General features: G+C 34.5%; 2 protein-coding genes across 2 annotated transcripts; both read right to left on the reverse strand.

Moving 5' to 3' along the window:
- Positions 1-468: 468 nt before the first annotated feature.
- LOC140879468 (rac-like GTP-binding protein 3) lies at positions 469-4,150 on the reverse strand. The gene is made up of 8 exons (XM_073283171.1): positions 3,560-4,150; positions 2,991-3,078; positions 2,733-2,842; positions 2,309-2,372; positions 1,757-1,821; positions 1,608-1,673; positions 955-1,049; positions 469-767 (listed from the first exon to the last, which is right to left on the reverse strand). Exons 1-8 carry the CDS (start codon positions 3,662-3,664, stop codon positions 728-730), a joined length of 633 nt encoding a protein of 210 aa, XP_073139272.1. The 5' UTR covers positions 3,665-4,150; the 3' UTR covers positions 469-727.
- Positions 4,151-15,551: 11,401 nt separating this feature from the next.
- LOC140877867 (uncharacterized) lies at positions 15,552-16,028 on the reverse strand. The gene has a single exon (XM_073281459.1). It carries the CDS (start codon positions 16,026-16,028, stop codon positions 15,552-15,554), a length of 477 nt encoding a protein of 158 aa, XP_073137560.1.
- Between the last annotated feature and the right edge of the window lie 7,481 nt (positions 16,029-23,509).

Below are 23,509 nucleotides of genomic sequence, written 5' to 3' on the forward strand. Positions count from 1 at the left end.
TTTAAGTTGGGTTTGTTTAGTTTTTGGTACCAAAATTTTTGTTTCTTTCGAAACTTCATCTCTTCCTCATTTGAGTTCTGATGCGGCACTTATCATTGCCGATGTAATGACAGATTCTACTAGTATCCAACATTGATATTGAAGAACTAAATGACTAAATTTATTGAAGTTATATATTATGTGCATTAAACTCCAATTTTAACAAAAGTGAATATCAAAATGAAAATTAAGTCAGATTATAAGATCAGTTATATGATCTTCTCAACTTTTCATATATTAATGAATTATGACAATTTATGAACCAAAAAAATGATTTTTTCATGCCTTCTTTTACGTAATTATAAAAGCACACATCAAACAAAAGATGTGTTCAAATCTACATCACATAGAAGTACGCGATATTAAAATTACACACATTCGCGTAGGTTCAATTGGACATGTTCCCCTAGATTCAATTCAACTTTGATATAAATCAATACAAGAAAAGAAACGATGTATAAGCTTTATCCAAAAATAAAAACTGGGAGCACAAAGGAATAAGGATCATCACCAAATCAAATGCTCAGAATCTAGGATTAGATCGCCCATTCAAGTCTTTCCAATTTAGTCCCTGTACTACGCTATAAATACTATTTGCACCCAGAATTAGTTTATACACCAGCCAGAAGAACATAACTCAAATCAAACTTCATACAGTGTGGTGAATGAAGCCTGCAACTCCATTGATTCATTCCGAACAAACACATCGTCCACAGAAGAAGCCAGTCCTGCAAATAAAATGTGTAAAAGTTCGCGTAAGTCACGGACGAATAAACAGAATACTTGAAACATGGAATGTAAATTTGAATCTCTTGTAATATTGTGTGGTTTGATGGACTTTCATGACATAAATCAATCATTTCTTGGGAAGATACGGATAGATGCGAGTTAGTTGCTAATGGAGGCAGTTGTGACCTGCTACATCTTCTACGCGGCCTTTTCTTCTCCTTTTGCTTTTGTGGTGGCTTGATTACGACCTTAATAGCAGCATCGAACACGGCTTTCACATTCTGCATGTTGGTTTCAAAATCAGAAGTCATTGCATTGAAAATCTTGGGAAATTGATAGCATGAAAACATAAAATATATGCATGGAATTTGCTCATGTAAGAGATAAAAAGAAATGGTGCATACACATACAAAAGAACTAGGAATCCATTGCTACCTCATCAAATGTATGTATGTATCTAAACATTGTCGGGTAGCACAGTTTCCCCTACTATTTCGTGCAACCACACATAATAAGACTTTCAGACATATCTGTAATTTAAAAACTTTTGAGTTATAACTTTTGGTACAACGATTATCCTATGTATACAAATATTGAATTAGAGGGCAGACTTGCAATTCAACACACTTCCACATCTCCATGTAACGTTTCGTTTCAAGCCACCCCATTGATAAATGAAGGAAGAGGCTTTCAACCTAACTAACATCAGTTTTGGGGATATAGACATGCCTGAATTCAGTCAACAGGTACAAGACAAACGGCTAAAATTATTTTCCCAGATTCCACTTATGAACACATTAACCAATTGTTGCAAAATGATACAGTCTGCCACCACGCACCTGTTGAGTTTTAGAGCTGCATTCAATGTAGTAAGAGGCACCAATCTGTTTACGCAGCTCTTCCCCCTGATAATGGATGCAAAAGATGTAAATAGAACGGGAGAAAATTAGTATCTGATGATCATCAGATCATGTCAAAACATATATACCTGCGCGGTGGTAACAGGAACTAATCCAGGATGATTGGCTAAGTAGAGCTTATCCTCACGAAGATCTATTGATCATACAAAAACAGATGTTACGTCCTGATGCATAACAACTGGAGCTAAGAAGTATAAGTATTCCCTTTTTGTTATCACAAGTTTGTTGAAAAGGTATCCATCATTTATTTTAAAATATTCATGAAATTTTGCAAATAAGAACAACGGATGATGAAGTTCTCAACGCAAAATAAAGGAAAATCTTTGATGATTGATATTTTCTATAAATATACTTGCCTTTCGCTAACTCCTTATAGCAAGATTTTGTCACTGATTTCCTCAGCATAAAGATCAAATATTTTGACAGCGTCATTTATAACTAAAGCTACATTTTCTCCACATAAATCAAGAATGTGTGTGATATATCCTTATTTTGGCAAAATAAGATCATATGAAAGATAATACCAGTGAACAGAGCATCTAAATGATATCAAAGAATGACGAAAAACACATAATTACCACAGTTTTAGTGAAAGAAGCTACTAATATAGTGCAACATACCGAGTTTGGTGCCGACTAGTACCACAGGAATTCCAGGAGCGAAATGCTGAAGCTCAGGGATCCACTGCCAACAAAATACCATTGAAGATCATATGCATCTACATGCACTCATGGACTCATTGTGACTCAACTCCATGATCTAAGTCCTAGAGATCCATCTTCTCTAATCTCTAAAAAAATTTGTAGGGCCCTCACTGCACCTAAAAGTGGATCCAGAAATTTCAATGACTGGGATGTGGCGAGATCGGTGAGAAGGGGTGACTAAATCATATTTGGGGTCGATACATAAATTCTAGAACAAAATTTTTAAAAAATCCAACCAATCTCCCAACTACATTCACTTTGTATCCTATTCTTTAAAGGAGTCTACCTAAAACCACGAGAATTATAAACAATCACATTACTTTAAGACAGCAGCTCTCACCTTCTTGACTATGTTCTCATAGCTAGCACGGCTAACTAATGAAAACGCCAACACGAATACATCCGCTCCTCGGTAACTCAATGGCCTCAATCTATTGTAATCTTCTTGACCTACAAACATGATAGTCAAGAAATAGAACACAGCAAACTTAATCGTCCACTTCATACCATTTTCCAGGACAGGAAATTACAAAGAATCTTGTCACATAACCATGATTTATGAGAAGCCAGCTAATTTGACTTCTAAGCATAAGCTTACCGGCTGTGTCCCAAAGGCCCAAGTTGACTGTAGTTGCTTCAACCACCACATTTGCGCTAAAGTTATCAAACACAGTTGGGATGTAGTCCTAGTTACCATTAAAGAAACAAAAACTTTAAAGATAGGCCGAAAAAATTTAAAGAAACATTATTGAAAGAAATAGCAAATTTTCGTTAGGTTTCTCCATCAGATGACGAGAAATTTCAACTTTTACATATTTTTCCAAGAGACTTGAGATTTTCAAAATATAATAGTCCGACATGTAAGCCCAAATCACAAAGTTCAAGAAAGAGACTATAAACAAAAAACCCAGAAGCATATGAAATCAAGATACCGCTTTTAGCCAAAAAATAGCAAGATACAGAGAAAAGCTGCAAGCCCAGAAGCCTTGCAGGCCTTAACAACACACAAAAAACATAAAGTTAATCATTAGACTCCTTTTCCCCTCAAATTTCCATCTCTAAACCATAATAAATTGATAAAATATAATCCAACAATACATATCACAGCACGAAGTTCAGATTTTTCTCCCCAAAAAATTAAAAAAAAAACAGAAAAAGTAAACTGACAGTGGGGAACTTGTTGCTGGTGTAGCAAATAAGCATACAGGTCTTGCCTACAGCGCCATCACCCACAGTCACACACTTGATGAATCTTGAAGCATTTGCAGCCATTGTAGATCACAGTAGCACACACAATATTATTGAAGAGTAAAGAAAAACAAACTTGACTAAAAAACAGTAAAAGAAAAAAACTTTGTGAGCCAACTGTTTGGTTGGGAAATCAGGTTAATTTTTTATGGGCTTTAAAGATCGAGAGAGGGAGGGGGAGAGAGGAACTGTGCATAGCTCACATGATTCTTACTCATAAAAATTCTTTTTATGGCAGAGTTGTTGGAAAACTTTATGCTTTCATCTGTGACAATTAAAGATTTCCCATTTTCAAGATTTGATTTAAATTATGGGATTTTGGACAAATTTATCCACTAATGAATTTCAAAAGTCTCAGGTTCGATACTTGTTTAAAGTTTCAGCAAACATTTTACAGATTATGATGAAGAAATGTAAGAATATTATTTACTATTTCAAACTTTAGCGTAAAAAACATTGAATTTCAGATGATAGTTACAAAACAAAACCCATGCCCAACTTTACATAGACATCTCCCATTGAATCCGAAAAGAAATTCGGCGCTTTTTAAATGTTAATTAATAATGAAATCAAATTATAGAGCTGAGGATCTACACTTTCTTCGAAAAAATTTCAAATACTACTCAGAAAATTAAGAAATAGATTTTTCTAATTAATTAAATACATTTTGTTTAGATAAATACCCGAACAACTTACAGAATTTTTTTAAATAAAAATTAAAGTAAGTTGAAAGCCTTCATAAAAACACCGTCGAAAATAAGATATTGTCAAAATGTAAATTACAACTAAAAATATATTATACGTAAAAAGTTATTATAAAGCACGCAATACGTGTATTGTATAGTATCGCTAATATCCATGCTATTAATAAAAAGAAGTTTTTTTAAAAAATAATAAAAAGAAGTTAATATTAACTATTTGGTGATTTTTTTTAATATTCCAAAAATATCCATAATTTGTTTTGTTTATTTTTGTTTTAATTTTGATTTACTTTTTCTTTTTTAAAAAAAAAACTTTAAACTTTAATTTACTTTTAATTTTTTCCCCAACGTGTCAATTCATTCCATTGTGACATAATCCATATATCATTCAACTCTCTACTTTAAGGAAAAAAAAAATAATTCTTCGAGTAGGTATTTTGTGAAACGGTCTCAGAGATCTTTATCCACGGATCAATCTTACCCATATTTACAATAATAAGTAATATTTTTGACATAAAAAATGATATTTTTTCATGGATGACCCAAATAGGATACTCGTCTCACAAAATTGACTCGTAAGACCGTCTCATAGGAGTTTTTGTCTTCAATCTTTTACATTTTGTATATACACAAGGCGTATGCACAATGACTAATCTATTTTATTCTATTAAAGTTAAGGAGTTGATATGACCAACTTCTGTTTATTTTACTCTTTAATATATATTTAATTATCAAAATATCATTTTTTTTTATAACTACTTATTTAAAAAAATATCACGTTTATAAAATTAATTAATTTATTTACAAAAAAATATTTTTCAAAATTGATCTCTATTTTTTATTTATTTTTTAAAAAACATATTGCATAAGCACGCAACGCGTGCTCCCGATTACTAGTATATATAAAACATGAGGTCGTTAATAGTCCCACTATGTGATACTATCTAAATTTTAGAAAAATACTCATATCAACTTAGACAAAAACTCTTTTTTCAATTCAATAAAAATACCATAAAAACTTGTTTTAGTAAATTATAACTTACCCAAAACTACCTCATCTCATCTACTTTCTAAAATTCAGTATTCCACATATTATCTATACAAACACAAAAACTCATGTAAGACGTCTCACGAGTCAGTTTTGTGAGACGAATATTTTATTTGGGTCACCTGTGAAAAAATCTTTCAAAAATATTATTTTTCATTGTAAATATGGGTAAGACGTCTCACGAGTCAGTTTTGTGAGGCGAATATTTTATTTGGGTCACCTGTGAAAAAATCTTTCAAAAATATTATTTTTCATTGTAAATATGGGTAGTGGTGACCGGTCTCATAAGAGACTTACTCACATACAAATTAGATTAACTTTAACATAACTGTCTCATTATTGTTTTAATACAAAAACTCTTGTGAGACGTCTCACGCGTTAAAATTGTGATCAGATGGATATCTACTTCGACCAACCTATAAATACATTATTAATTTATTGTCAAAAATATTGTTTTTCACAAAACAATATGGATCATGTTGATTCATTTATAGATATAGACATCGTGAAACTATCTCACATCTCACACTCTCCTTTTAGAATGTCACAAATGATCCAAAAAATTATAGAACATTGTATAATCTAGGGGGTTGTTCATTTAATCTGAACCGAATCGAAATTTTGGTTAACTTAACCGAAATTCACCTGAAATCCGAAATCGAAAACCGAACCGAATTTAACAGTTCGGTTCAGTTAAAAACCAAAAATTCGGTTCGATTTTCGGTTTTAAGTTTTTTAACTGAAATTCAATTTTTTTATTATTTTTGTTAGTTATTTACATTTATTATTATTTATTTTATTAATAAAATATTAAAAAATGATTTAAAAAATAAAAAAAATGATTTAAAAAATGCAAAAATGATTTAAAAAATAAAAAGAAAAAAAACGGTTTTTTGGTTTGGTTCAGTTAACCAGGAGAAAAAACTGAACCGAACCGAAAAACCAAAAATCCAAAAAACCAAAAACCGAAAATCAAACCAAATTTTCGGTTCGATTTTCGGTTCAAACCGAATTTTCGATTTCGGTTCAGTTCGGGCGGTTAACCGATCCGTGAACACTATAATCATATGTTTTCTGTTTATAGTTTTACATAAAAACAAACTTAATGATCAAATAACACAGTGTAACTAGTTTATATGATGAGTGAATTGCTAATGCACCCAACCACGATGATTTTTATATGTACTAAACTCGAAACTTTATATCAAAAATAAAAAAACAAAGGACATGTTAAAATCCGATTCCAATTTCCTAAAAATAAGAGGTAAGAGCTTGAACTGTGCAGAACTTTGAATCTATCTTGTGTTTTTTTTTTTTTTGGGGGGGTTTTGTTTGTTTCTTTTATTATTTTTAAGTTTGAGGTCCCGAGCTGGAAACTTCGTTCTAAACCAGCCACCTAATCAGTGCTTAGATGACTCAATATCCGTCTAGTGGTCTCTTAGATTAATATATAATATATTTTTCACTTGTTTTAAAAAAATTAACATTTTTTAAAGATTATTTGGCATATTAACACATCGATTTGTACCGAATGAAACGGAGAAATATATCATGGATTTTAATTTGAACTCAAGATGGATTATTGGATACATATTAAGATGAACAAGAATAATTAGATATTTAGGCTAAAAAAAACCGACTGGGCGTCGCTTAGGCACTCTAAGCGTCTAGAATCTAGGCGATGGAAGAACGTCCACCTAACGTCTATCGCTGTTTAAAACACTGATACACACACATGAGTGAATCTACAAATTTTATCGTGGAATGACAAATAGCTAGATATCACAAACGTAAAGGCGAAAGCATAAGCAAATTCAGAAATTTTTGTTATGGATGATTATCCATAACAAAAAATAAAAATATAATAACGAATATAAATAATATATTTTTAAATTTAATATTTAACTTAAAATATTTCTTATGGCTGAAATTTTCTGAAAATAATTAATATATAATGCTATATTAAACAAGATACAAAATATATCTCCTTCAATATATGAAATTAAACTATTATTCAAATATTTATTTTTAATTCCATTAATTGATGAAATTAGGTTGGATTAATACCTACAAAAAACGAAAAAAATAAATATAATAACAAAGAGGAAAAATAATTTTTTTCACTCTTCGAATGTGTATCGTTGATTAATGATGGAGATGTTTGCAGGATATTTTATTTTATTTTATTTTATTTTATTATTAATAATAGTTATGTGTAAAAATTTAAGGTAGGACTGCCTCTATGTAATTAACGTCACCTATATATATGTGTGTGTATATAGAAAAATAATATAGACTTTGTATCGACCATATTGTCTCTATGTTTCTGTAATTTATTGAAAGTGACGACTCACATTTAATATACTAAATTTTTTTTTATACTACAATTCTAAAACAGTTTGTATGTAAATTTATTTACCCTCTCGGGACCCTATTATTTCTTCTTTTCGAACCACGGAAATTAATTCAATGTACCGAAAGCCAATCACGTTTTTATTTGCATTTATGTTTCTTATATTATATTACATAAATTATCAATGCCCATAAATTCCAAAAATCCCGTAAGAGGATCAAGCCCATGAAACTCTCCGAAGATCTATAAATAGTTCAAATCACCTCATCATTAAGATACATTATCTATAGTCACATGTTCTAGTTCTCTAGACCTTTTAATGAGCAAATACTGACTTCAACGTCGGAGTATCTTCACCAGAAAACCCTCGGCGCCACTCACTTTGCTTTGTGATGCAGACAACAACCCACAAAGTTTGTCTAGACTTGTTCGAGTACTATTCCAGTCATCCAGATCTCTACGGATTATCCAGATTTTCTCCAATAGAGTAATATCGAATTTTGGCTACATCAGTTTGGCGCCGTCTGTGAAAAATTGTTCACTACGTCATTGAGAATGCATATTCCTTCACAAAAATCTCAAAAAAATAATCGCAATGGAGGCCCACCCCCCAATCTCCGAATCACCGCTTGTATTTAGTCTAACCCAAAAAACATTAACGACCTTAATGGAAGAAACAACCACACGCATAGCAACTGAAGCAGTTGCTCAGTTTGTGGCATCTCGTCAATGCCGAATCACCGGCGAGAGGGCTCTAGTGAAGGCACCTCATCCTAAGATCCAGAAAAAAAAGACCCAAAGAAAACCGCATAAATACAAATGACAAAGATCCCGAAAGAACTAAGAAAAATACGACTCGCAAAGAAGGCGAATAGAGTAGCCACACTGTTCACGACCACTCCGAGGAAGACAAAACTACCAATCCAACCCTAGGATATGGGTCTCACAAGGATATCGACGGAGAAAATTCATCAGCAATTCTATCTGCGTGTCGGAACCCCTTCACCGGCGTCGTTCTATCCAAAGCACTACATACGGGAGTCAAAATCCCCAGCCTGCCTGAGTTTGATGGAACCAGTGACCCTCAAGATCGTATTGACAAGTTTTATGCGAAAGCAGATTTGTATGACATAATAGACGTTGCATAATGTAAAGTATTTCGAATAACCTTATCAAGGCAAGCACTCTCATGGTTCAATAAACTACCATCTGGATCCATCCCCAACTTGGAGAAACTCACTCAGCGCTTCATACAACAATTTTCGATTAACAAGAAATACTCGAAAACAACAGCATATCTATTCACAATCGTTCAGAAAGAAAGAGAAAGCTTGAGAGAATATGTTCGACGATTTACTCACGCAGTTCACGAAGTCCTACACGTGAACCATGATTTGTTACCTGGAATAATGCATCAAAACTTGTGCCCTGGAAGGTTCAAAGAATCTATAGTAGGAAAATCCCCGAGCTCCTGCATCGAGGAAGCTGATGAGCTGCGCTCCTCGGGAAAAAAGCGAGAAGAAACATACGATGGAATATAATGCAAGACTGAGAGTCATGTCAATCTAAAGAAACTCTACACTCAGAGGGAAACACCTGCAGACTAAAATAAATTGCATGCTGCTACTTTATTTGCTCTGTAGATCAAAAACTTTTTTTTTTTATTTCTCTTTTATTTTTAAGTTTAATAATAAACTTATGTTTATTTGCTTACTTTTTTATTCACTTATATAGGCAGAAACACAACTCCATCAACAAATTATTAACTCATATGTTACGACCCATGCAATCATTAAAGGCTATCCACCCATCAGATGCCTAACCAGTCCTGTAGGACTACCTAAGTCACGATGTTATAAGAGGTCAAGATGACAAAAATAAAGTCCTGGGATACTCAGCACCTAATATAGTGGGTTCAGGACTTTTTCATGAGATAAAATCTTGGGAACTTGATCCACTCCTAAGTACTCAATGTTAAGCACTATGTTATTTCTCCTAGAGTGCAACAAAGAGTCATAGAGACTATAAACAATTTTAAAAAGTCATAACGACTATAAAAAAATCCAAAAAATCATAGAGACTATAAATAATTTATCAAGTCGTAGTGACTATAAAAAAATCATCAAGTCATGATGACTATAAAAATTCGCCAATGCATCAACTTAAGACGTTACGTGGAATACACTAACTCAAGGGATTGCATCGAAAATACTACTCCAAAGGACTATAAGAATTGCAATCCTGCAAGTGATTGCATAGAAGACAAACCCCAAGGACGTTAGCAAAAGTCACCGTCGACAATATTGTACGTGGCGGTCCGAACGCGTCTTTCCCCTATTATATTAAAGCCCAAGCCCGATGAAGACTCAAACAATACACAGAGCCGAAAAGATAAGTTCATTGTTGAAACCCATGCAGCTAGGCCCAAAGTGCCGAGCCCTGTCAGGGTAGAGAAAAAGGCCGACCCGGGACCAATAGTGGAAGCCCCAATCAAGACTCTCGAATAATGAAAACACTTGTGAATCTCTAAAAGATAAAGGGATATTCCGATAAACTCGGAATTGGATCAAGATCACTAGGCCGGTTCAAGAGTCCTAGCCACCATGGTGATTGAGTCCTACCGACAATAGTCTCCTACCTTGAGTAAAGTCCTCCCCCAACAAGGTTATATCATTGCTAGGTAACTTACCCCTCATGTCTCAATAACTACTTACACATTCACTTTTACTCACGCATTCACCCACTCATATTCTCTTGCTCTATAACTTTATTACGCTCTTCATCTTCAAAATCTGAGCACTGACTTAGGCATCGGAGGGTCACGTCGAACAAACCTTCGGAGCCCCCTAACCCTGTTTTTGTCTGTGCAGAGCCCTATTTATCCGATCCGTGTATTGGAAGATTGGAGATCCGTTCTATCAGACCGAACCCGAGATAAAATTTTGGTTACATCATTTTCAATAACTATTCAATGGAGCAAGAGCTATTCATCGCTTGAAACAGACGTAAAAGTAACTTTATTTGTTTGTTTTTTTCAAGCAAATTAAGAAAATAGTTAGAAAAACAAATTTTCTATTTTATTCTTCTTTCATTAATTTGAAAATGATGGTATATTTTCCAAATTAGTTAATAGTTAGGTATATATTAGTAAAAAAGAAAAATGTTTTATATGTAGAAACAGGACTGTATATTTCGGAAAATTGACAAAAAAAAAAAAAATGAATCGTTTATAATTGGATGGAACAGAGAGAGTATTCAGTATCACAAATGGACAGATTAATTTGCTGTTTATAATAGTAAATTGAGTGTTTAAATAAAATAACTAAGAATATAAATAGCATTTATCTTAATCATTCGGTTTGAAGACGTGTATTATGGGAGGAATGTCACAGTCTGTGTTGCTTATATTGGTGACTATATATTTTGGCTTGTCCCTCACAGCCACAGGACCATGCAAGAACAAAGATGCTTGATGTTTAATTAATAAAGCAACAATTGACCCGTAGACTGCAGCTGCAAATATATAATTAGGGACCATTTTTTATAATATTATTGGTGACATCACAATTCACATGTAATTAAATATTTTAAATACTGTCAATTTAGTTTACTAACTTTTAGGTTGGTTTAGGAGGGTGATAATACAAATGATCTGATTAGATAATTTGTCAAACATATAGTTATAAAAAGATATGGCTATTGTCTTCTTGTTAATGGCCGGGGGCAAGTCCAACTGAGCTATTTGAGAGCGTATAAGCTTTAGAAATAGGAAAAATAAATTTTTTTGTTTAGTAACTTTATTCTTTTTGGGTTTTGGTCCATTAACTTTTTCGATATGAGTTTTAGTATACTAATTTTGCATTTTCAGTATTTTTTGGTCCGACTGCATACGTGTCAGCTTTTGATTGGTTCACGTCATCATTTTGGACCAATCAAAAGTTGATACGTATGCAGTTGAACCAAAAAACACTGAAAATGCAAAGTTAGTATACCAAAACCCATATTGAAAAAGTTAATGGACCAAAATCAAAACATGGACAAATTAATGAATCAAAAAACTTATTTTTTCTTAAAAATATGTTTAGTAAAAAGAAAAATTATAGAACTAATTAGAAAATACAAAAAAGAGGTGTTTGATAATGTATAAGTCTAACAAGTTTTGAAAAAAACATATCTTAATAAATTATTTTTAAAATAATATTTCACAGCTTATAAACTTCTAAAAATTTTTATATTTATTTATAAGATCTTATAAGATATTTAAAACAAATTTAACCAAACACCCTATTGGTTAGCATATTTAAGGAGTACTTCATTAAAATAATGCATTCGCACGTAGAGGTGTCAAAACGGGCTAGCGAAGTGGGCCGGCTCACAACCCGTCGCAACCCACTATTAGGCGGGCCGGCCCACCTTTTAGGCGGGTTGTAAAAACATCAACCCAACCCACCTATTTAGGTGGCGGGGCGGGCCAATCCAGCGGGTTCACATGTAAATTGACGGATTTTTGCGGGCCAACCCGCGATCCACCACAACCCACTTTTAGGCGAGGCGGTGCGGGCCGACCCAATTTTTAGGCGGATTGAGAAATCTCCAACCCAACACACTAATTTTATATGGCGGGGCGGGCCAACCCGGCGGATCTAACACATTTTGACATCTCTATCGCACGATTTAGTTTCTTTAATTAATTGATAACCTTTTTTATTAAACTTTAAGCATAAGGTAGGAAATAATCATGTCACGTTTTTTTAAGTGCTTGAACTAAAGTATTTCTAAAATAACTTAATCATCACTTACATTAGAAGTTGAAGATTTTGGAATTTTTTATACCTAAGATCAATGTTTAAAATATTAATGAATTAAAATGTTAATCATCTAATGCAAATTTAGGTTTCTTGAATTTGTTTTTTCCGTTAATTGAATCTCGACTTATTTCCACGGTACCGTCAATTTCAGCATTGCAATCTTATTTTTGAAGTTTCGATATATTATATCTTGATAGTATATCATTCTTTTCTTCTTTATTTTTTAAAATTTTTTAAAAAGGCTTGCATTGTTTATTAGATCTTTATTATTTATGAGTCGAAAAATTTGGGTGGAAAGATATTCTAAAGCAATGGGATTAGAATATAATTTTAAATGATTAAAGGACTAATATGGGTTGGCTAAAGGAACGAGTAAAGATAAAGCGACATGATTTCGAAAGGGCTCGCCCATAGTGTGCAAACAAAGAAATAGATAATTTTTTTTTTGAAATAAAGAACTAGATAATTAAAAAAAAAAGGGGTAAAAGGAACGAAAAGAATCGGATTGAATATGAGAATATCTACAATCTGTTATTGTGCTATACACTCTTGATAGAAAACAAAGAAAATAGAAGAAACAATAAGATGCTTAGAGTAATTTTTCGACATATCACACATGCCCTCCATGGAATTTTGATTCACACATGGTCAGCTTAATGGAGTGTTTGTAATCACTAAAAAAAAGTGATTGTTAGATTTTGACTTAATGTGTTAGTTGCTTAACTTAATTGAAATCTTAAAGTTAATCATATGATGATTATATGATTATCCGAAAGTGATTCTAGTAAAAAAAAATCAATGCTAAAATTACTCTAATAACTAATTTATCAAAAACTATCCAACTTTGATTTTTAGTTTTTCACTTTTATTTTCAAACACTACCAACTTTTGATTTTTCTTCACTTTTTTTATAATTTATAAATCTAATCACTTCTATAAAAACATAACTTTTTTTCAAACAATCCCTAAAAGTTGTCAGAGAAAAAACGGAATATGTAATAATAATAATAATAATAATAATAATAATAATAATAATAATAATTCTCCCACAATATAACTTTGTTGTAAATTATTATGTCGAAATAGTATATCACCGTTGAAATCAAAACTCTTTTTTAAAAACCATGGTTGATGAAATGATAGGGTAAACAAAAATTTGCCAAATTAGATGCGATGTCTGAAGACATAGCTTAGGTATAACGAATTTATCCTGTGATTTTCTACACAAATTAAATAACCTTCCTCCACCTTTTGAACGGTACAACCAGGGAGCACATCATGAGCGAAGTAAACAAAAATTTTAATAAACATAAAAAGGGGCCTAAAGTTTTGTCTAGTGTGATTTTCTACATTGCCTTTTTTCTGCAATGAGTTATTTGTCATTTTCGCACACTGAAATGATGGATGATCGAAGAACAACGTATGAAAGGGGGACTTAACTATTTCAAGACGTACAACCTGTAAGGTAGCCCAAGTTATTTTCCAAGAAAACGAGGTGTCATGCCGAATGATCATGTTTTGTGGACCTGAGTCATTGTATTTGTCAAGTCAGGTCATGTTTTCAAGCATTTCAAGAATGATCACTGCACCTCTCAAACGCCCTCACAATTTGGGCATCTTCGTGTGGGTATTGTCCTGAACCATTCACCTGTTGTCAGGCGAGTTTAAGCTTTTAAGTGATTTTTTTTAAAAAAAGAAACAAGAACTTGAAACCTATATACACATGGCCGAGGGTGAATCGTTCAGAGCAGTGCCCATACAGGCAGGACAAAAACCTCGATTTAAAAGAAGCCTAGGAGTTTTACTAGAAAATCGAACCGACCAGTGAATAGCCTCTCGTCTTGACAACCCTGGCAACAAAACCATCTCTTCAATGCAAACTTAGTCTCAAATCATCTTGACCTGTTGCCGTTGGCCGAGTATGAAATAGTATGATATTGATATCCTTGAAGCACAAGTACATCCAACTTTCTGGAGACTCTAAAGAAGAAGCAAGAGCAATCAAAATTCTTGATCCCATCACATAGTTTGTTTACTGTGATCACAAGTTTGAATCTTTATCCTGTGTAGTAAGTTCGGCTGTTATATACTGTCTACTGGCAGTGATGACAACGTCTCCGACGATCACAATCACAAAGAAAGAGACTGGGAAAGGACCAAGTTTGAGGACCGTATCTTTGTTGAAGATCTCAAGGATAAGCAGGGAATGCTTGAACTTGTAAACTTGTGCTTTGAAGCAAGAAAATGTCAAGGATTGATGAGTTTCAGCATTAATGACTGCATGACTTACCAGAAGAGATGAGATTCACCGCTCAAACATTCTGAAAATTTGATTAATCTCATGTGTAATTATTTCTACAAAAGATTTTGCCTTCAAAAACCCGAATTTAGATAGGAGGTAAATGTTAGAGCTACCTTTTCAATGTAATATGCGGAACAAATTATCATTACACGAAGATTGCTACTTGAACTGATAAAACAGACCTCTAGAGTCACAAAGTTGGTGGATATCAACATGTTGCATTCTACAGAAATGGTGATTGCAGTTTGATGGTAATTTGTTAATATAATATTCCGGTGGTATTGACAATTTCGTAATTTGTCCAGAAATCAACTCTTTTTTTTTTTTCTTTGGGAAAGATTCAGAAATCAACTTGTATCGCTACATGTTGCATTAAACAAACTTATTTTCTCTTGTTTTCTCCAACACGAAACATTAAATAAATCTAGTACAAGGTTAGAAGAAAGAATAAAGATATAAACAACTTGCACGCAATTGTTGTGATATTTACGTGTTTGATAATCAAATCAAACTCAAATCACATCGAAGATCGAAACAACTTTCCGACCAAAACACTCGATCGTAGCTTTCCGATATATGTACAAACAAGTAAAAACGAAAATCAAACATGATAACAATGACTATATTTCGAATCGATAATTAACAATTAATCGAGCGAATACTAAGCAACAAAGCTCAATTTAGGTGAAGAGGCGCAAATTAAACTAACGTGTGCCCATGCCCATCGTTGTCAAAGTCGACGGAACTCTTGGCGTACCTGGCGGAGAAATTCCGGGAGTGGAATCCGTCGTCCTCCTCTTCCTCGTCGAAATGTCCGTTCCCCTCGTCGAAATTCATGGCGTAACTCAACGGATCGTACCGGAAATCCGCGTGCCTTCCGTTGCCCCGGTTAAACCGTCGGATGAAGGTCTTCCACCTGGGCCCCGCCACGATCTCCGACCACTCGCGGATCTTTTTCAAAGCGGTCAAACCTCGGGCCCACAGCGAGGTTTTCCTCTCATTATCAGCCGTGTGTACCTTCTTCTGCCACCACGTCAATCGGACGGCGGAGGATTGGGAGGCGGATTGATGGAAACACGGGAGGAAGAAGCAGCAGCGGCGACGCTTGTGGAAGAGATCCTCCGATGTATCGTTGATTGCCTGCGCGTTTTGGCGCGAAACGTCGCGATCCTCCATTGATTGATAAATGATAATGGATTGAATAGAAAATGCATTTGCATTTATACAAAGGGTGAAGGCCGTTTCGCAGGTAGTAACGGCTACAGATATTGGGGAGACTAGTTATTTATGTGCAACTATGGTTATACACGCGCACGCGATGATTCGTGCATGGTTTTTTAATATATATATATATATATATATATATATATATATATATATAGTTTTTTTATGGTGCTCAACACTATATGCTCACTTCATGCCCACCATGTACAAGTCAATTCATCTATTGTACCGGTCAACTCATCTTTGCACATGGTGGACATGAAGTGGGCATATAGTGTTGGGCACCATAAAAGAACTCTATATATATATATATATAAATAAAAGAAGGGGTAATTATTTTAAAATCCCTAAATCTAAACATAAATTTCTCTTTAACTCCTTACATTCAAATTTCTTAGTTTGCACATCCTAGTGGTCCTCAATTTTGATTTAAAAAATATTTAACTAATCTTTTGTACTTGACATTGTTTTACCTATCGAACCAGTTCATGTTATGAAGAACTATTGGTTGCGCAAGGTTTCCAGCCGATATACTTTAGATTAGGGTTCAACATGCTTCCGTAAAGTGAATCAAATTTAAATACCTCTTTGACCATAATGTCGTCGGGTCATACCTGCCGAGTTTTACGAAGTGCTCCTCACACTCCAACCACGCAGTCGCAACAGATGGTTTCTGCACAAGCTCCTTCAACGACACCCAGTACAGCCTTAATCCGTTTTCTACCTTAAGGCGTATGATATATAAATTTAATTATCAAATATGAGCATGAAAGAACAAGAGACTTTAGAAAATTTATTCAGACATAATATTATTACATAAATCAACTCTTTTGAAGAGGAGAAGACAACTTGTTTAGCTACTCATAGTAGCCTTGCTCTTAAAATACATAAAAGGAAAATTTAATACAATAGAGAGAGAAATATTACAACAATTTATTTGTAAGAAAACTGAAGGGAATGATCGATGTCTTCATCTTCCTCAAATGCCTGAATTTATAGTTGTAGTTCCACTCGTTTCACCGAGAAACTTCAGGGAATCTCACAGCTGTCTTGTATTTCTTTATGTCATTATTGATGACATCTTTTACTAGTGGAGACAGTTGTCTTGTATTTTTTATGCCATTATTGATGACATCTTTTACTAGTGGAGGAATCACATGTCTGCCACTTTCTTTTGACTTTATTCTCCTCACATGCCTGCTTTATTGTTGTTGAGGCATCTTTTGCTTTTGAAGTAGGCCCCTGTAAAAAGGCATCTTTTGTGGTCCTTGTCCACCTTTGCTTGTCTAGGAAAAATCTTTTCGATCCGTTCGGGGTCTGAAGTTTTTTCTGAATTCTGGCTCTTTCTGGTTTGGACACTCTGGGCAGATGTTCTCTGACCATCTTCCGATATGAGCCATGTTACAAAATTTTCGGCGAGTCTCTTTACTCCCCGACAGCTTGTTATTCCACAAAAAGTTTCTCTTCTTTTCGAAGAGTTCTTCCGCAAAAGCCGTAGTTTTTCCTGTCATTGTGTTTAACAGAAATGATCCGTTCACAGAATTCTGATAAAATTTGAACGAAAACTTGACCTTGTCCATCTCGGTGAGACAAACCCAAATACCCCATGCCCTTCTGGTTGAAATTTCATTTTCTCCAAAAGTGGACACTAATGGTATTTCTTCAGATATTGGATCCTTGATGAATCTTTGATTATTCATGTCAGGTCTCCTTAGCTTGATGAAATAAAAGGGCTCGTGTGATCCTTTTCCTGTTGGTTCTGGAGCTGTACTAAAGAAATATAATTCAAGCACATCTCCTCTGGACAAATGGTCGTTATTTGCCCATGTTTCTTGGACTGCTTCCTGAATCCATTTTGGTAACTGTGATATCTCCGAAAAGCTAGGTGACTGATAAGTACATTTTGTATGCATTATTTTATGATAGTTTTATGTCTATTTTGTGTGCATTTATATTATTTTTAAGTGTTTTCATGTGTTTTAGTGCATGTGTGTGTATTTCACTCCTCGGGCTGATTTTGTAGAAAAATGTATTTTTGAAGTGTGAATTGCGGAGCATCTTTGTTCGAAGATCCAAATCCGATCTTCACCGTTCAGATTAAATTTCAAGATGTTTTGAAGCTGCTGTCAAAATTTCAGCTTGATCCGACGGCTAGATCTCGAGATATGAACTTTTGACAATCGTCGCTCGCAGCAAAATTATTGTATTGCGCGCGCGCGAGAATCAAGCTCGCGCGCGCGCGAGTCAGAGTTTCAGATCTCTGTTTTTTATTGCTACACGCGCGCGAGACCTATGCCGCGCGCGCGCGTGTTCTGGGGTCAGTTTTGTTTCGAAAAGTCCTATTTTGTGAAGGAAATTAATTGGTATAAGTTTCGGACCATATATATAGAAGATATAACATATTTTTGGTGGTTCCGAAGGTTCCGAACACAGACAACACAAGGGAGGCGGCTTCAAAGCTTGGGAGAAGATTTCTACACTTTTTCTTCTTCTGTTCTTCTTTATTTTTATTTATTGAATTATAATTTCAATTATTGAGTAGTTTGTTTTCAACCAAGACGACGTGATTGGGCCGAACAAATTCATGTAGAAAACTTGGATGTTTGTTTGGGATTTTTCAGACTTGATTTTATTTTATTGATTGTCATATTTATATTTGTCTTGTGAATAGTCTGATCAACTGTTTGCTTGCATGTTAATCGATTCCAAGTCGACAGAGGAGGTATTGATTTCGATCACTTTGATAATCAACATATTGTAAAACCGACTAGAAATAGAATTCGGTTTCAGTGTGCGGTTTGGGTGTAAACTGAATTTTCACAAATATTTAATGCATTCAAATTTGATTAGAATTACAAAAGATTAATCCATCAATATTTGAATAGGTTTGATTGTTCTAGAAATAGACCTTTGAACAAGATAGGAGAATTCCCGTAATTTAAGATTAAATCCGAGTCCTGAATCGACTACTTGTTACATGATTTGTTCGGTACCTACGTGTGTCTTGGTTGTCTCGTTTTAATTATTTTTATCTTCAGTTATTTTAATTCTTATTTCTTAAGCAGTTTTTATTTTTAAATTCTTATTTTATTTAAATCAAATTGCTCTTTATGATTTTGTCTAGATTAAGCTAAATAATTAATTCTTGAGAATTGACTGTAGTCCCTGTGAGATCGATACTTGGACTCTCTGTCCACTTTACTATTACTTGACCTGGTACGCTTGCTAGTAGATTTATATCACACCGATTTAGCTGGTCAAGTTTTTGGCGCCGTTGCCGGGGACTGTTCAGTTAATATTAGGATAGATTATTTGCTTGAGACTAGACATTTTTTTCTTGCATTATTTTTTTTATTTTTAATTATTAATTATTTTTTTTCTTACTTGTGAGGTACTTGGAGATGGATCATCGACAGGTGTTCACAAGGTTTGGCCAACAATACTCGGAGCCCTTCTATGCTGCTTGGGGGAGATTCAATGATTTGGCTAACAGGTTTAGATGTCATGATTTTTCGAACTACACTCTAGTTCAAATTTTTTATGGTGGTTTGGAAGAGCTAACAAGACGTTGGGTAGATTATGGAGCTTTTGCCACTGACAGTCACTTGTTCAGCAGAGATGAAAACAGTGCGATACACTTGTTAAATGATATGGCAGATTTCGACTACCATTGGCATTGTGATCCTTCACTGCAGGTTTGGAGTCACCAATATCCTCCAGATATCGACTCTAAAAATTTTTCGAACCAACCACCGGAGCATCAAGAAGAGTGTGTAGGGTATTTTGAGGATCATGTGGCTCAGTTGGAGAATCTTGTGCGACAATAGATAGAGACAAATCAATTCTTTGAAAGCCGCATCAAATCTTTGAGTCTTTTGGATGAACATATTGAGCATTTTATAGAACCAATTTCTGAGATCTGCCAAGAGAGTGAAGTCACTGAGTCAAAGCAAGAAGAAATAATTTTTGAGGAATCTTCGTGTGAAGAAGAGCCACACATGACAGTGGAGGAGGATACATACAAGAAGACAGATTTGACCTCGTCAGTGGTCATTCAATGTACACCGTTAGAAGATCCTTTCTTGCCATTTACGCCAACTTCACAGTATTCCATCCTCTATGAGCTTCAGCCAAGATTTGGAGTCTCCTTCCAAAAGAAAAATTTCAGACCAAGTGTTGTTGGACCGACGAGCTTACAAAGTATATATCACGCCAAGCTTGAGGGCGAAGAAAATCAAGACCCATACGTAGAGTCGTATGATTCTTACTATGGGCGGCAACCGCTCTTTGATGATTGCTTCTGCATAGTCGGGCTGTAGACTATAAACTTAGCATTGACTGGGAGGCAACTCAGTGTTCTCTTTTCATTATTTTGTTTTTGTTTTTGTTTTTTTCTTTTTATTATCTTTTGCTAATCCAATGCCTTACCTGTCACCTTTATATGTGCAGTATATTGCCCCACCACCAGAAGTTGTTGTTGGACTTTTATAAAGGAAGATGAAGAGGACGAATATGAAACCAGGGGAGTGTTATTTTTGTTTTCATTGTGTGTTTGTTTCGCATTCTGTTCATTGTTCTAAAGCATTGAGGGCAATGCTTTGGATAAGTATGAGGGGGTAGACTATTTTATTTTATTTTATTGTTTGTTGTGTTTGTGTTGCATTAGTAATGTTTTGTGTTTGTTTGCATCTCGTTCATTTTTGTTGTTTGTTGTTTGTTTTGTCTTGCATGAGTAGGATGAGTCATAATAGTCAATGATGATGAAGTTTATTTGAAAAAATTGGATTTTTGAAAAAATTTGCTCTTGACTGGACATGAGAAACTGTAGGTTGAACTGTGAATATTTATAAGCACTTATGTTAGACCAGTGGAGTGTAACGAAAGATTTGATGAAGTTTCTGTCTGTTTGACCATTGCACGACAATAGGTGGTTTGTGGATCTTGATTGTGTTCTATGAATTTTGATGAGGCTCTAGTTTACACATATGATCTTGAGCGCACCTTGAGAAAAAAAAATTTACAACTCCATCTGGGCTTGGACAATGATTGAAATTCTAATCATTGCTCCTTAGCTAAGTATGCGGGTAACATGGGGTTGATGCTCCATCCGGGCTATAGACGAGGGGATTAGAAGAAAGAAAAAAAAAGAAGAGAAAAAGATTTTTCGTATCCTAGCCAGTTATAGCTAAGTCAGCGGATAATTACTGGGGCTAAAGCAATATCGGGTGCAAAATCCGGAGGTGTGTAATTCATTATCTCAAGGGATGTGGGTTTAGTCTAGAAGTCGTTGGAAGGAATGGGCATTTGAAGAGTGAAACTTGCACTAATTTGTCATAGGTCGCTAAGCAGTTTTGAGATGAATTCGGTCTAAGTTGCATGAAACTGGAATGACATTTCACACACACACGTTCACATTAAACCGAAAGTGTATTATGAAAAGTTGAGAGCATGTGTGTGTTTTTGGTTTTGTGATTGAACTTCTCGGAGGCTGTGCACTCTCATGAATCGTCCTTACTTAAGTTTTTGTGTGCATATTGTTTTTGCAAGTCTTACTCGAGGGCGAGCAATATTTAAGTGTGGGGGTGTTGATAAGTACATTTTGTATGCATTATTTCGTGATAGTTTTATGTCTATTTTGTGTGCATTTATATTATTTTTAAGTGTTTTCATGTGTTTTAGTGCATGTGTGTGTATTTCACTCCTCGGGTTGATTTTGTAGGAAAATGTATTTTTGAAGTGTGAATTGCGGAGCAGCTTTGTTCGAAAAATCAAATTTAATTTTACAAAGATCCATATCTGATCTCCACCTTTCAGATTAAAGTTCAAGATGTTTTGAAGCTGCTGTCCAAATTTCAGCTCGATCCGACGGCTAGATCTCGAGATATGAATTTTTGAAAATCGTCGCTCGCAGCAAAATTATTGTACTGCGCGCGCTCGAGAATCAAGCTCGTACGCGCGCGAGTTGGAGTTTCAGATCTCTGTTTTTTATTGCTGCGCGCGCGCGAGACCTATGTCGCGCGCGCGCGTGTTCCGGGGTCAGTTTTGTTCCGAAAAGTCCTATTTTGTGAAGGAAATTAATTGGTACAAGTTTCGGACCATATATATAGAAGATATAACATATTTTTGGTGGTTCCGAAGGTTCCGAACGCAGACAACACAAGGGAGGCGTCTTCAAAGCTTGAGAGAAGATTTTTACACTTTTTCTTCTTTTGTTCTTCTTTATTTTTATTTATTGAATTATAATTTCAATTATTGAGTAGTTTGTTTTCAACCAAGACGGAGTGATTGGGCCGAACAAATTCATGTAGAAAATTTGGATGTTTTTTTGGGATTTTTCAGACTTGATTTTATTTTATTGATCGTCATATTTATATTTGTCTTGTGAATAGTCTGATCAATTGTTTGCTTGCATGTTAATCGATTTCAAGTCGACAGAGGAGGTATTGATTTCGATCACTTTGATAATCAACATATTGTAAAATCGACTAGAAATAGAATTCGGTTTTAGTGTGCGGTTTGGGTGTAAACTGAATTTTCACAAATATTTAATGCATTCAAATTTGATTAGAATTACGAAAGATTAATCCGTCAATATTTGAATATGTTTGATTGTTCTAGAAATAGACCTTTGAACAAGATAGGAGAATTCCCGTAATTTAAGATTAAATCCGAGTCCTGAATCGACTACTTGTTACATGATTTGTTCGGTACCTACGTGTGTCTTGGTTGTTTCGTTTTAATTATTTTTATCTTCAGTTATTTTAATTCTTATTTCTTAAGCATTTTTTATTTTTAAATTCTTATTTTATTTAAATCAAATTGCTCTTTATGATTTTGTCTAGATTAAGCTAAATAATTAATTCTTGAGATTTGACTGCAGTCCCTGTGGGATCGATACTTGGACTCTATGTCCACTTTACTATTACTTGACCTGGTACGCTTGCCAGTAAATTTATATCACACCGATTTAGCCGGTCAGTGACGTTGTATAAATTGAGGCCAAAGCCCCAAATTCATACCAGAGCTTTACATCCTTATGATTGACATCGTTTTTTAGCCAAAATCTTGGATATATCCCTGCAACATCAACCCTGCAAGTATTAGGGTTAATTTCATTTCTTGTACTTAATTTCTCCCACCTCTGTTGATAAACCTGAAATGGAGAAATAATAGCTGGGTTAGTATCGATCTTAGATTTGCCCTTGTTTGTGTTGGGCCTAAGATTGATCTCTTCCTCTTTTACCCTAGAGGCGGAGGGTTGAATTGATGAGTTATCTTCATCAATTGTTGCTTCATCTAGATCATCAAAGGCTGATGATAGATTAGCACTTGTTTCTTGAGTTTTAGATTCCTCAACATCTTGTTTCACAACCGGTGGTTGCATTTCTTATTTTTGTAAAACCAATGGTTTTAGCATATCTTGTTTATGAGAA

This window comes from Henckelia pumila, chromosome 2, assembly GCF_033568475.1.
Source record: "Henckelia pumila isolate YLH828 chromosome 2, ASM3356847v2, whole genome shotgun sequence".
In the NCBI taxonomy this organism is placed as follows: Eukaryota; Viridiplantae; Streptophyta; class Magnoliopsida; order Lamiales; family Gesneriaceae; genus Henckelia; species Henckelia pumila.